At 47.0% G+C, this 15,525-nt stretch overlaps 1 protein-coding gene across 2 annotated transcripts in view; it reads right to left on the minus strand.

Moving 5' to 3' along the window:
- DOCK11 (dedicator of cytokinesis 11) overlaps positions 1-15,525 on the minus strand; it is a 981,167-nt gene that overhangs the window by 699,440 nt on the left and 266,202 nt on the right. For both annotated transcript variants that reach the window (XM_063937505.1, XM_063937504.1), the window contains exon 10: positions 11,094-11,177. In XM_063937505.1, the coding sequence (XP_063793575.1) occupies positions 11,094-11,177 (84 nt within the window). The remainder of the gene's footprint in view (positions 1-11,093; positions 11,178-15,525) is intronic.

The raw sequence follows: 15,525 nt of genomic DNA on the forward strand, positions 1-15,525 counted from the left end.
AGCAAGCTTTACTCGCCATGGGTCCTGTTCTCCCTCAGGTGATGGCGTGGACTCACAACCCGAGTAGGTATACCGGGGATCGGTTGGTATTCCAACCAGTGGCGGAACTACCGCCAGTGCAAGCAGTGCCTTGCACTGGGGCCCGCCACTGTCCAGAGGCCCAAAGCAGCGCGGCATGTAATGAGTCAAACTGACTCATTACATGCCACTGTGTGCTGCGGGCAACCGCCGACCGCAGCACACAGCCGCCCGTCGAGGAGAGGAGTGCAGAGGCCACGGGGGAGAAAGAGGAAGAGGGAGGTGGAGGAGGGAGACGCAGCAGCGCTGTGTAATTGGTGGAGGCGCTGCTGCTGCTGTCCGTTTCCTTCACTAAAGGCTGTCTACCGCCGCTGTGAATGCTGGGAAGCGCATCCTAGCATTCACAGTGGCGGAGTACAGCCTATGGTGAAGGACAGGTACAGCTGCAGCAGCGCCTCCACCAATTACATTGCGCTGCTGCGGCTCCCGGGATATCTGCCAGAAGAAGCCGCACCGAGGAGCCTGACTGCCAGCGGAGACAGTAAGTACAAGTTGAGTTTTCAAGTATTCTGGATATTGGATTTTTCCGTATTTTGGAATAATTGCATACCATAATGAGATATCATGGTGATGGGACCCAAGTCTAAGCACAGAATGCATTTATATTTCATATACACCTTATACACACAGCCTGAAGGTCATTTTAGCCAATATTTTTAATAGCTTTGGGCATTAAACAAAGTGTGTGTACATTCACACAATTCATTTATGTTTCTTATACACCTTATTCACACAGTCTGATGGTCATTTAATACAATATTTTTTAATAAATTTGTGTATTAAACAAACGCTAGTTCCGCCACTGATTCCAGCCAAAGGCATTTTAATAGCTGACGGGATTCCGGCGTCGGGATCCTGCATGCCGGGCTCCTGACAGCCGGTATATTAACTACATCCCAAGCAGAAGTGCAATTTTATTTACTGGGAAAATGTCATCAGTTATAATTTTTTGTACTAGCTACAATGGTTAACATCCTATTCTCCTATTGCTGTGGCACCAACTAGTAATAGTAATAGTATCAGTGGGAGGGATCAAGACACACTCAGCCAATCATGAGCATGCCTTGATGAACTCAAAAGGCACTCAATTTCCAAATTAATTAAATGTAGATTTTCTAACTTAATCAACCTCATCATTACGGTATATTATAAGATGCTGCCAATCTCTGCCATTAAGGCCCTAATTCAGAGGTGGCGGAAGTACAGTAGTAGTAGTGGCTGTGACTTTTGTAAAGCCACAGCTGAAGGACGTCCTGTTGAGATGCCCACTGGCCGCAGCTCTAATCCATATATGTGTACACAAAGGTGCACCACCAATTGGACCTATTGTTGTTCTGAATATCAGATGTCTGAAGGCATGGAACTAACCTCCTTGAGTGGTCCAGCTATCGGACAGATGACCAGGTGAATACAGGTTATCAGCAGCGTGTGGATTTTTCAAAATGCAGATGATTCCAGACAATCTATGATATGCGAGTTGTTTTTAATTGAATGTATGCTCGTTATTATTGTTATTATTATATGTATAGTGATTATACGTACGTCCCTATTGTGTTTCCCCTTGTTATATTCTTACGCAGATACTGCTGTTACATTGAGGAATGGAGAACGGAGCGGCGCTGCCTGAATTATTCTACTAACATGTATATTGGACTAGCTCTGCCCATGGTGATAGAAGATTTTCTGTATATATATATTTAATAGACATACCACTCTTGGGTGTACGGTCACGCTCTGACATATGCATGAGGCCTTTAACCACCCAAGGCGGGCTTATATCAGAGCGCAACTGCACACCGAATAGTGGTATATCTATGTTATAAAATGGCCCCTGTTGTGAGTTAATATCTTAAAACAGATACAGAAAAGGAGAAAAAAATAGTCCAGAACAGGCTGCTTCATTTGAATTATTTTTAATGAATAAACATGTAACTGGGTAACAGTGTGAGGGAATAAAATAGTGAGGCAGTGATGTGCTGCTGCTGTCAGTCAGGCAGTGATTAGCTGCATTTCTGTGAGTAGTTTCTCTGTGAGTGATGGTATTATTTACACTTGTGGGGTGATACTGCTGTAGCTTTCTGATGAGGTTTTGGTGAAAGTTGGAAGTAGTTCAGGTGTATGTTTATGCTATAGCAGTGCGGTCAATGGGAAATAATGCACGGTCATGTGATCTAGTGTGTCCAATCACGTTAAGAGGGATTTCTATGATTAACACACACAATTTTAGATAGATAGATAGATAGATAGATAGATAGATAGATAGATAGATAGATAGATAGATAGATAGATACCATATAATGTTATAATGTTGGGAGCTGTCGTGACAGAGGCCATATAGATAACCAATAGATGAGTAGGGATGGCAACAGCAATGACAGTTGGACTCACTGGCTCCAGCAGCAGAAATTAGAGGATTTCGGTCGATGCCCCAAACCCCCGTGTTCTTGGTGTAATGACTCCTCAGCACTAACATGCCATTTCCCAGGTGTATCACTGTGTAACATTAGTGGGAAGATGCTGCTGATGGGAAGCAAGGCCATCATCAACTGCCATCACCAACTGACGCCCGCATGACACATTTGAATTCTCCATGGTATAAATCCCCAGTGTACAGCAATATCACTGGCATTTCTTGAGTTGAAGCTGCTGCTGACGCATGAGAAAGAGCCTCCCAGGAGAGATTACGTTTGATCACCAGAGTTTGCTGCCAGCGATTCACCAGTGACCGGATCTCAGCGCACAATTACATCTGTGTTTTTTCTTAAATTTTTATTTTTTTTTCCTCAATTTGAGTACGTACTGTCACCAACTACAATGAGCCGTAGAGAGTTAGCCCAGCTGCTTGGAAATGAAGGAACATCCCATAACATCAGTGAGACATGGCTGAGGTCAGGACGCCACAGACCAGCCAATGGAAGACAATCATCGGGCAGACGAAGAGCTGGACCATCACCCAGAAGAGCTGCCCCATCATCGGGAAGAGGAAGAAATGAGCCCAGTGCCAGTGAAAATCGGGCAGCTGAACTGAGGGAAGAACTCCGGAGGCTGGAGAACATCCTGAGGCCCATTCTGCCCAGTATTCCTACCTACAACAGACGCACTGTTTTAGAAGGAGAGGACGTACAGTACTGCACCATCTGCATGTCTGACATTGAAGTTGGAATGGAAATGGCTGTAGCATCCTGCCACCATACCTTCCATGTCCCTTGCCGGACACAGTGGCTACAGATGAACAGCGTTTGTCCAATGTGCCGCACAAAGTGCTACGACCTGGACATTTTGTCACACCTTATCTGAAGGGCACCACACAGAAGCAGAAACAGAGGACCCAATACTAAAATTGGAAATCCAAAGTGGTGAGTAAAGATCAATAATAATGTTGACCCGGTGAGCCTGTTCTGGGCCTTCTACTGGAAACTTTAATGAGCTGTAATAACTGACAGAAATAAGCTGGGTACACACTAGACGGTATTGTGGACGATGTGGCGGATTCAGACATATCATTCACTATATCGTCTAGTGTGTATGCACTATGGGGGTAATTCCATAGTGGGGGGCAGATATAACATTTACAGAGAGAGTTCGATTTGGGTGGGTTATTTTGTTTCTGTGCAGGGTAAATACTGGCTGCTTTATTTTTACACTGCAGTTTAGACTGCAGATTGAACTCACCACACCCAAATCTATCTCTCTCTGCACATGTTATATCTGCACCCCCTGCAGTGCACATGGTTTTGCCCAACTGCTAAAAAATTTCCTGCTGCGATCAACTTGGAATTACCCCCTATGTTGCTGAGGATGCGTGCTCCTGCATGTCGTCAGCATCATCCTCTGGTGGACCTGCATACAGGTCCGATGGGCGACATCGCCAGCGAGGGCCATGCTACTGAATGCAGCATGGCCCCCGCTTCCCCCGCTGTGGCTCGACGCTGTCAGCATCGGCAAGTGTGTATGCACTTGCTGATATCGACTCCGCCGCCGGGTACCGTGCTGGATACACATCGTGATATCGCGCTGGATACACATCGTTTAAGACACCTTGATGAAGGAACATCGTTTCCGAAACGCGTCGGTGGAATTGCGACACTTTCCATAGGTTCACTAACGTCACTTATCGTGAGGAATCGGTAAAGACTTTTTGTTACATCTGCTTTACCCTACACATGATTCCCATTTTTCTTTTTCCCCCCGTTTTTTCATCTGAGAGGTGTGCGGTGATATAGATCTTGCCGGTTGGGAAGACTGTGTATTTTTGTGACCTATGGTATAGTGGATTGTATATATTTTTTAAATTTCTCTAACGTCCTAAGTGGATGCTGGGGACTCCGTAAGGACCATGGGGAATAGCGGCTCCGCAGGAGACTGGGCACATCTAAAGAAAGCTTTAGGACTATCTGGTGTGCACTGGCCCCTCCCCCTATGACCCTCCTCCAAGCCTCAGTTAGATCTCTGTGCCCGAACGAGAAGGGTGCACACTAGGGGCTCTCCTGAGCTTCTTAGTGAAAGTTTTAGATTAGGTTTTTTATTTTCAGTGAGACCTGCTGGCAACAGGCTCACTGCATCGAGGGACTAAGGGGAGAAGAAGCGAACTCACCTGCGTGCAGAGTGGATTGGGCTTCTTAGGCTACTGGACATTAGCTCCAGAGGGACGATCACAGGACCAGCTTGGACGGGTCCCAGAGCCGCGCCGCCGGCCCCCTTACAGAGCCAGAAGGCAGAAGAGGTCCGGAAAATCGGCGGCAGAAGACGTCCTGTCTTCAACAAGGTAGCGCACAGCACTGCAGCTGTGCGCCATTGCTCTCAGCACACTTCACACTTCGGTCACTGAGGGTGCAGGGCGCTGGGGGGGGGGCGCCCTGAGACGCAATAAAAACACCTTGGATGGCAAAAAAATGCATCACATATAGCTCCTGGGCTATATGGATGCATTTAACCCCTGCCAGAATCCATAAAAAAGCAGGAGAAAAGTCCGCGAAAAAGGGGCGGAGCCTATCTCCTCAGCACACTGGCGCCATTTTCCCTCACAGCTCCGTTGGAGGGAAGCTCCCTGTCTCTCCCCTGCAGTCACTACACTACAGAAAGGGTTAAAAAAAAGAGAGGGGGGCACTAATTAGGCGCAGTATTAACTATACAGCAGCTATAAGGGGAAAAACACTTATATAAGGTTATCCCTGTATATATATAGCGCTCTGGTGTGTGCTGGCAAACTCTCCCTCTGTCTCCCCAAAGGGCTAGTGGGGTCCTGTCCTCTATCAGAGCATTCCCTGTGTGTGTGCTGTATGTCGGTACTTTTGTGTCGACATGTATGAGGAGAAAAATGATGTGGAGACGGAGCAGATTGCCTGTAATAGTGATGTCACCCCCTAGGGGGTCGACACCTGAGTGGATGAACTGTTGGAAGGAATTACGTGACAGTGTCAGCTCTGTATAAAAGACAGTGGTTGACATGAGACAGCCGGCTACTCAGCTTGTGCCTGTCCAGACGTCTCATAGGCCGTCAGGGGCTCTAAAGCGCCCGTTACCTCAGATGGCAGATATAGACGCCGACACGGATACTGACTCCAGTGTCGACGGTGAAGAGACGAATGTGACTTCCAGTAGGGCCACACGTTACATGATTGAGGCAATGAAAAATGTTTTACACATTTCTGATAATACGAGTACCACCAAAAAAGGGGTATTATGTTCGGTGAGGAAAAACTACCTGTAGTTTTCCTGAATCTGAGAAATTAAATGAGGTGTGTGATGATGCGTGGGTTTCCCCCGATAACAACGGATAATTTCTAAAATGTTATTGGCATTATATCCTTTCCCGCCAGAGGTTAGGGTGCGTTGGGAAACACCCCCTAGGGGGGATAAAGCGCTCACACGCTTGTAAGGGCTCTACCTTTGCCTGAGATGGCCGCCCTTAAGGATCCTGCTGATAGAAAGCAGGAGGGTATCCTAAAAGGTATTTACACACATACTGGTGTTATACTGCGACCAGCAATCGCCTCAGCCTGGATGTGCAGTGCTGGGTTGGCGTGGTCGGATTCCCTGACAGAAAATATTGATACCCTAGATAGGGACAGTATATTTTTGCCTATAGAGCATTTAAAAGATGCATTTTTATATATGCGTGATGCACAGCGGAATATTTGCCGACTGGCATCAAGTCTAAGCGCGTTGTCCATTTCTACCAGTAGAGGGTTATGGACACGTCAGTGGTCAGGTGATGCGTATTCCAAACGGCATTTGGAAGTATTGCTTTATTAAGGGAGGAGTTATTTGGGGTCGGTCTTTCAGACCTGGTGGCCACGGCAACAGCTGGGAATTCCACGTTTGTACCCCAGGTCGCCTCTCAACATGAGAAGACGACGTATTATCAGGCGCAGTCTTTTCGTGGACAAGCGGGCAAAAGGTTCCTCATTTCTGCCCCGTGACAGAGGGAGAGGAAAAAGGCTGCAGAAATCAGCCAGTTCCCAGGAACAGAAACCCTCTCCCGCCTCTGCCAAGGCCTCAGTATACGCTGGGGCTTTACAAGCAGAATCAGGCACGGTGGGGGACCCGTCTCAATGAATTTCAGCGCGCAGTGGGCTCACTCGCAAGTAGACCCCTGGATCCTTCAGGTGATATCTCAGGGGTACAAATTAGAATTCGAGACGTCTCCCCCTCGCCGTTTCCTAAAGTCGGCTTTACCGATGTCTCCTTCTGACAGGGAGACAGTTTTGGAAGCCATTCACAAGCTGTATTCCCAGCAGGTGATAATCAAGATACCCCTCCTGCAACAGGGAACGGGGTATTATTCCACACTGTTGTGGTACCGAAGCCGGACGGCTCGGTGAGACCGATTCTAAATCTAAAATCTTTGAACACTTACGTACAGAGGTTCAAATTCAAGATTGAGTCACTCAGAGCAGTGATTGCGAACCTGGAAGAAGGGGACTACATGATGTCTCGGGACATCAAGGATGCTTACCTTCATGTCAAAATTTACCCTTCTCACCAAGGGTACCTCAGGTTTATGGTACAGAACTGTCACTATCAGTTCAGACGCTGCCGTATGGATGGTACACGGCACCCCGGGTCTTTACCAAGGTAATGGCCGAAATGATGATATTCCTTCGAAGGAAGTGAATTTTAGTTATCCCTTCCTTGGACAATTCCCTGATAAGGGTAAGATCCAGGGAACAGTTGGAGGTCGGTGTAGCACTATCTCAGGTAGTGTTGCGGCAGCACGATTGGATTCTCAACATTCCAAAATCGCACCTGGTTCCGACGACGTGTCTTCTGTTCCTAGGGATGATCCTGGACACAGTCCAGAAAAAGGTGTTTCTCCCGGAGGAGAAAGCCAGGGAGTTATCCGAGCTAGTCAGGAACCTCCTAAAACCGAGCCAAGTCTCAGTGCATCAATGCACAAGGGTTCTGGGTAAAATGGTGGCTTCCTACGAAGCAATCCCATTCGGCAGATTCCACGCAAGAACTTTCCAGTGGGACCTGCTGGACAAATGGTCCGGATCGCATCTTCAGATGCATCAGCGGATAACCCTGTCACCAAGGACAAGGGTGTCCCTCCTGTGGTGGTTGCAGAGTGCTCATCTTCTAGAGGGCCGCAGATTAGGCATTCAGGACTGGGTCCTGGTGACCACTGATGCCAGCCTGCGAGGCTGGGGAGCAGTCACACAGGGAAGGAATATCCAGGGCTTATGGTCAAGCCTGGAGACATCACTTCACATAAATATCCTGAAGCTAAGGGACATTTACAATGCTCTAAGCTTAGCAAGACCTCTGCTTCAAGGTCAGCCGGTGTTGATCCAGTCGGACAACATCACGGCAGTCACCCACGTAAACAGACAGGGTGGCACAAGAAGCAGGAGGGCAATGGCAGAAGCTGCAAGGATTTTTCGCTGGGCGGAAAATCATGTGATAGCACTGTCAGCAGTATTCATTCCGGGAGTGGACAACTGGGAAGCAGACTTCCTCAGCACGACCTCCACCCGGGAGAGTGGTGACTTCACCCAGAAGTCTTCCACATGATTAAAAACTCGACAGGTATTGCGCCAGGTCCAGGGACCCTCAGGCAATAAGCTGTAGACGCTCTGGTAACACCGTGGGTGTACCAGTCAGGGTATGTGTTCCCTCCTCTGCCTCTCATACCCAAGGTACTGAGATTGATAAGATGGAGAGGAGTAAGCACTATATTCGTGGTTCCGGATTGGCCAAGAAGGACTTGGTAACCGGAACTTCAAGAGATGCTCACGGAGGATCCGTGGCCTCTACCTCTAAGAAGGGACCTGCTCCAGCAAGGACCCTGTCTGTTCCAAGACTTACCGCGGCTGCGTTTGACGGCATGGCGGTTGAACGCCGGATCCTGAAGGAAAAAAGACATTCCGGATGAAGTCATCGCTATCCTGATCAAAGCCAGGAAGGATGTAACCGCAAAAACATTATCACCGCAATTGGCGAAAATATGTTGCGTGGTGCGAGGCCAGTAAGGCCCGACGGAGGAAATTCAACTGGGTCGATTCCTACATTTCCTGCAAACAGGAGTGTCTATGGGCCTGAAATTGGGGTCCATTAAGGTTCAAATTTCGGCCCTGTCAATTTTCTTCCAAAAAGAACTAGCTTCAGTCCCTGAAGTTCAGACGTTTGTAAAAGGGGTACTGCATATACAGCCTCCTTTTGTGCCTCCAGTGGCACTTTGGGATCTCAATGTAGTTTTGGGTTCCAAAAGTCACATTGGTTTGAACCACTTAAATCTGTGGAGTTAAAGTATCTCACATGGAAAGTGGTCATGCTGTTGGCCCTGGCCTGGGCCAGGCGCGTGTCAGAATTGGCAGCTTTATCCTGAAAAAGCCCTTATCTGATTTTCCATTCGGACAGGGCGGAATTGAGGACTCGTCCTCAGTTTCTCCCCAAGGTGGTTTCAGCGTCTCACCTGAACCAACCTATTGGTGGTGCCTGCGGCTACTAGGGACTTGGAGGCCTCCAAGTTGCTAGACGTTGTCAGTGCCCTGAAAATATATGTTTCCAGGACGGCTGGAGTCAGGAAATCTGACTCGCTGTTTATCCTGTGTGCACCCAACAAGCTGGGTGCTCCTGCTTCTAAGCAGACTATTGCTCGTTGGATTTGTAGTACAATTCAGCTTGCACATTCTGTGGCAGGCCTGCCACAGCCAAAAATCTGTAAATGCCCACTCCACAAGGAAGGTGGGCTCATCTTGGGCGGCTGCCCGAGGGGTCTCGGCTTTACAACTTTGCCGAGCAGCTACTTGGTCAGGAGCAAATACGTTTGTAAAATTCTACAAAATTGATATCCTGGCTGAGGAGGACCTGGAGTTCTCTCATTTGGTGCTGCAGAGTCATCCGCACTCTCCCGCCCGTTTGGGAGCTTTGGTATAATCCCCATGGTCCTTACGGAGTCCCCAGCATCCACTTAGGACGTTAGAGAAAATAAGAATTTACTTACCGATAATTCTATTTCTCATAGTCCGTAGTGGATGCTGGGCGCCCATCCCAAGTGCGGATTGTCTGCAATACTTGTACATAGTTATTGTTACAAAAATCGGGTTATTATTGTTGTGAGCCATCTTTCAGAGGCTCCTCTGTTATCATGCTGTTAACTGGGTTCAGATCACAGGTTATACGGTGTGATTGGTGTGGCTGGTATGAGTCTTACCCGGGATTCAAAATCCTTCCTTATTGTGTACGCTCGTCCGGGCACAGTATCCTAACTGAGGGTTGGAGGAGGGTCATAGGGGGAGGGGCCAGTGCACACCAGATAGTCCTAAAGCTTTCTTTAGATGTGCCCAGTCTCCAGTCTCCTGCGGAGCCGCTATTCCCCATGGTCCTTACGGAGTCCCCAGCATCCACTACGGACTATGAGAAATAGAATTATCGGTAAGTAAATTCTTATTTTTTTTATATGAATAAATCGGTTTATACCTGATACTGCATGGACTATTGGTTTGATGTACTCCATATATCATGACTGCATAAGAGCCAGACATCGCTCAGCCTGAGCCAGACGAATGGTGTACTAGAAAGAAACCTTTTGATGCACATAGGGCATTTACCGAAGGTGAGCCATATACCAATAAGTTAAGACGTGACTTTATGAGTTTTGAAGACATAAAGAAACCTTGATGTGAACATAGGGCATAGCCCAGAGGACAGTTTAGGATCATCTATATGGAACATATATATGGACATTTGACATTGCATGAATATGTTCCTTTCTTTTTTTGAGGATCTATCTTTGGATTTCTAAGAGAAGTTACCTGCATATACATATAGAGCAGCGCTTGGGAGCCGTTCCACTTTTTCTGGTTGTGCATTGGTCTGAGGAGTGGTGCTCCTTAGGAGTGGTGACCCGAGTGCAGCCTTTTATGCGCAAGTCAATATTATCTTCTCGTTTTGGATTCTTCATTAAATCCATCGCCCAGCACCGATCCTCTTTGTACCCGTACAACGCGCCTGCGCATTGCGGTGCATACACATGCACAGTTTTGCCGAGGTTTAACCTGATAGCAGCGCGCAAAAAGTTGCTGGGAAGCGATCAACTCGGAATGACCCCCATGGTTTTGCCCAACTGCTAACAAATTTGCTGCTGCGATCAACTCTGAATTAGGCCCTTGGACTATTGGGGTGACTTGAGGATCTTGTTTGAGAACCTCTGGCCTATGGGCCACATCCCGCTAGGATCCCATAGTGCAATGTAAGATCCCGCCCAGATTGCATGCAATATGCGATCTATGATAAATGCCCCACATAATCATTAAGAAGTGTAGATTGGTCCTTAGTCACTCAACGTATTGATTTAAGCAAAAATAGCCAAGTCTCACTCATTCTTGTATATATTACACATATATTGCATAGAGTCACCAGCTTCCAGTGTGCTTTACTACTTACAAAACAGATATCATAGCATATCACCCGTGATGACATGCAGTGTACAATTCAGATAGTACTGTACAGTAACATATAGCCATTATCAAGGTAGAAAGCAGCACATTGTTATATAGTAAGAATGTTACCTGCACATCAGAGTCATATGAAAATAGATTTTGTCGTCCTTCATTTCTGCTCAACTTATTCAGCTGCTCAGTTTCTCTTCCATACTGTTAACATGGGCAATAATGAAACAAAATGAATAATTAAGCTTGACTGGCAATATAAGATACAGCAGTGTTACATTATATGTGGTACATTATACAGATGTGTCCTCTTTCAGTGTAAGCATTGCAGCACACTGTTAGAAGCACAGCGAGCTGTGGACCTAATTCTAATCTGATCACTGGGCAGCGATTTTTACAGTCCTGTGATCAGATAGTCGCTGACTACAGGGTGAGTGTATTTTCGCTGTGCAAGTGTGCGTTCGCATGTGTAGCAGCTACACATACTCCTACAGTGCGATGAGAGCAGGCTTATCGGGTCCGGAGCTGACATCATACACCCTCCCTGAAAACGCTTGGACACACCTGAGTTTTTCCACACACTCCCTGTAAACGGTCAGTTGCCACCCACAAACAGCCTCTTCCTGTCAATCTCCTTGCGAACGCCGGTGTGTTTGGATTTTTCGCACCATCCTGTCGGTAGGCGCCGATGCCTGTTGCTGTTGTACAACTTACGTTGCGGTGCATACGCATGCGCAGTTAGGACCTGATGGCACGCTGTGCGAAAACGTACATCAGCGATCAGGTCTAACTGACCCTCAGTGTGCTATGCGTACACTTCGCTACGCCATTAAGTTCAATGGGAGCCGCGTGCGCATACGGTTGCCTCCCACTGATTCCTATGGGAGATGGCAGCGATGTGAATGGATACGGAATGCCATGCTACGTTTGCACTACAGCACACTGCTATACGCAGCAAGGCTGCAGTGGGACACATCTGTACATTCATTATTACGCTACCAACTGAGAAAATGAAATGTTTCATAATTCATCTTTCACCACTTTCAGCTCTTTGGTGCAACATCACAGCATATTAGGGATTGGTATATTTTGTCGACATTCGTTATGTCAACATGAGAATGACTAAATGATGGAAATGTCGACATGCAGCATGTCAACATTACTTCTCTTGACTAGTGGTGACTTAACTGGTTCAGCAACTCCAACAATGTCTTCTGTCCATGGCGGGCCATGGTGGGAATCAAACCCATGACCTCAGTGCTGTGAGGCAGTAATGCTAACCAATACACTATCCGTACTGCCCTAACAATGGCACACTCTTATATAAAGCAATACATAGATTTCTCTTAATGACTTCTTTAAGCAGGATTCTGAAATATGTTTAGTTAAATACTTTGTATCTGTATATAGATAAATAGCAGGTGTTGATACTTTAGCACAGCGGTGGCCAACCAGTGGCTCTTGAGTCACATGCGGCTCTTTCGTTCTTCAAATGTGGCTCCTAAAACACAAAGTCACATGACCGCAACAGATCCGGTAACCACTACACTCCGCAAAGACACGCAGCAGCACTACGGGGACTTAGAACTGAGGAAGCCAGATACTAGAGATGAGACACCCACCAGCAAACAGAGGACACATAAGAGGCTGCTGCAATGGCATGAGTTGGGGGAAGCTGAAGTGACACGAGGGTACTGGCAGGAATGATACATGGGAAAACTGGCTGGAGTGACACAGCAGGGAGCTAGCAGGAGTGACACATGGGGGAGCTGGCTGGAGTGACACAGCAGGGAGCTAGCAGGAGTGACACATGGGGGAGCTGGCTGGACTGACACAGCAGGGTGCTGGCTGAAGTGACCGGAGGGTGCTGGCTGGAGTGACAAGAGGGTGCTGGTTGGAGTGACACATGGGGGAGCTGAAGTGTATTATGTGAATCTGGCTTTTCCAATATATTTTATGTGGATCTGGCTTTTACAATTATTTTATGTGGAAGTGGCTTTTTTAATGTATTTTATGTTGGATCTCGCTTTTTCGATGTATTTTATACCAGGGGCGTGGCCTAGCAGGCACAAGGCCACACCCCAATTTTGCATGTGTGCCTTCGGCTCGATGTCGGCTCTTTGATGTACCCAACACATTTTTTTGGTTCTTTGTCTCTGACTGGTTGGCCACCCCTGCTTTAGCACATTATTCCCAGAGATTTTCCTGTAACAGATATTCAATACTTTAAAATACTAACAAAGTATTGAATATCTGTTACAGGAAAATCTGTGGCAATAATGTGCTAAAGTATCAACACCTGGTATTTATCTATACAGAGATACAGGTTGAGTATCCCAAATCCAAACATTCTGAAATACGGAATAATCCGAAATACGGAATTTTTTAAATGAGATTGAGAAAGCGAAATCTTCTGATGGGACAATATAAACAAACTTTGTTTAATACACAAAGATAATAAGATTTTACTTACCGGTAAATCTATTTCTCGTAGTCCGTAGTGGATGCTGGGGACTCCGTAAGGACCATGGGGAATAGACGGGCTCCGCAGGAGACAGGGCACCCCAAGAAAGAATCTGGATACTGGTGTGCTCTGGCTCCTCCCTCTATGTCCCTCCCCCAGACCCCAGTTAGAGAAACTGTGCCCGGAAGAGCTGACAGTACAAGGAAAGGATTTTGGAATCCAGGGCAAGATACATACCAGCCACACCAATCACACCGTATAACTTGTGATAAACTTACCCAGTCAACAGTATGAACAACAACAGAGCATCAGTTCAACCCTGATGCAACTATAACATAACCCTTATTGAAGCAATAACTATATACAAGTATTGCATTAGAAGTCCGCACTTGGGACGGGCGCCAAGCATCCACTACGGACTACGAGAAATAGATTTACCAGTAAGTAAAATCTTATTTTCTCTAACGTCCTAGTGGATGCTGGGGACTCCGTAAGGACCATGGGGATTATACCAAAGCTCCCAAACGGACGGGAGAGTGCGGATGACTCTGCAGCACCGATTGAGCAAACACAAGGTCCTCCTCAGCCAGGGTATCAAACTTGTAGAACTTTGCAAAAGTGTTTGAACCCGACCAAATAGCTGCTCGGCCAAGCTGTAATGCCGAGACCCCTCGGGCAGCCGCCCAAGAAGAGCCCACCTTCCTTGTGGAATGGGCTTTTACTGATTTTGGCAGCGGCAATCCAGCCGCAGAATGAGCCTGCTGAATCGTGTTACAGATCCAGCGAGCAATAGTTTGCATTGAAGCAGGAGCACCCAGCTTGTTGGATGCATACAGGATAAACAGCGACTCAGTTTTCCTGACTCTAGCCGTTCTGGCTACATAAACCTTCAAAGCCCTGACCACATCTAGTAACTCTGAATCCTCCAAGTCACGAGTAGCCACAGGCACCACAATAGGTTGGTTCATATGAAAAGATGACACCACTTTTGGCAGAAATTGCGGACGGGTCCGCAATTCTGCCCTGTCCATATGGAAAACCAGATAGGGGCTTTTATGTGACAAAGCCGCTAATTCTGACACACGCCTAGCAGAAGCCAAGGCTAATAGCATGACCACCTTCCACGTGAGAAATTTTAACTCCACGGTTTTAAGTGGCTCAAACCAGTGTGACTTCAGGAAACTCAACACCACGTTAAGATCCCAAGGTGCCACTGGAGGCACAAAAGGGGGCTGAATATGCAGCACTCCCTTAACAAACGTCTGAACTTCAGGTAGAGAAGCCAGTTCTTTTTGACAGAAAATGGATAGGGCCGAAATCTGGACCTTAATGGAACCCAATTTTAGGCCCAAAGTCACTCCCGACTGTAGGAAGTGAAGGAAACGGCCCAGCTGGAATTCCTCCGTAGGGGCATTCCTGGCCTCACACCAAGCAACATATTTTCGCCATATACGGTGATAATGTTTAGCCGTCACATCCTTCCTAGCCTTTATCAGCGTAGGAATAACCTCATCCGGAATGCCTTTTTCTGCTAGGATCCGGCGTTCAACCGCCATGCCGTCAAACGCAGCCGCGGTAAGTCTTGGAACAGACAGGGCCCCTGTTGCAACAAGTCCTGTTTTAGAGGCAGAGGCCATGGGTCCTCTGTGAGCATTTCTTGCAGCTCTGGATACCAAGTCCTTCTTGGCCAATCCGGAGTATTGTTCTCACTCCTCTTCATAGAAACATAGAATTTGTCGGCAGATAAGAACCACTTGGCCCATCTAGTCTGCCCCTTTTTTTTTTTTACATTATTTTTATCTCTAACCTTATTTGATCCTTATTTCTTTGTAAGGATATCCTTATGTCTATCCCATGCATGTTTAAATTGCTCTACTGTCTTAGCCTCTACCACCTCTGATGGGAGGCTATTCCACTTGTCCACTACCCTTTCTTTGAAATAATTTTTCCGCAAATTTCCCCTGAACCTTCCCCCCTCCAGCCTCAGTGCATGTCCTCGTGTCCTATTGCTTCTCTTCATTTGGAGAATGTTTCCCTCCTGGACTTTGTTAAAACCCTTTGATATATTTGAAAGTTTCTATCATGTCC

The sequence above is a fragment of the Pseudophryne corroboree genome, chromosome 8, assembly GCF_028390025.1.
Source record: "Pseudophryne corroboree isolate aPseCor3 chromosome 8, aPseCor3.hap2, whole genome shotgun sequence".
Classification (NCBI taxonomy): Eukaryota; Metazoa; Chordata; class Amphibia; order Anura; family Myobatrachidae; genus Pseudophryne; species Pseudophryne corroboree.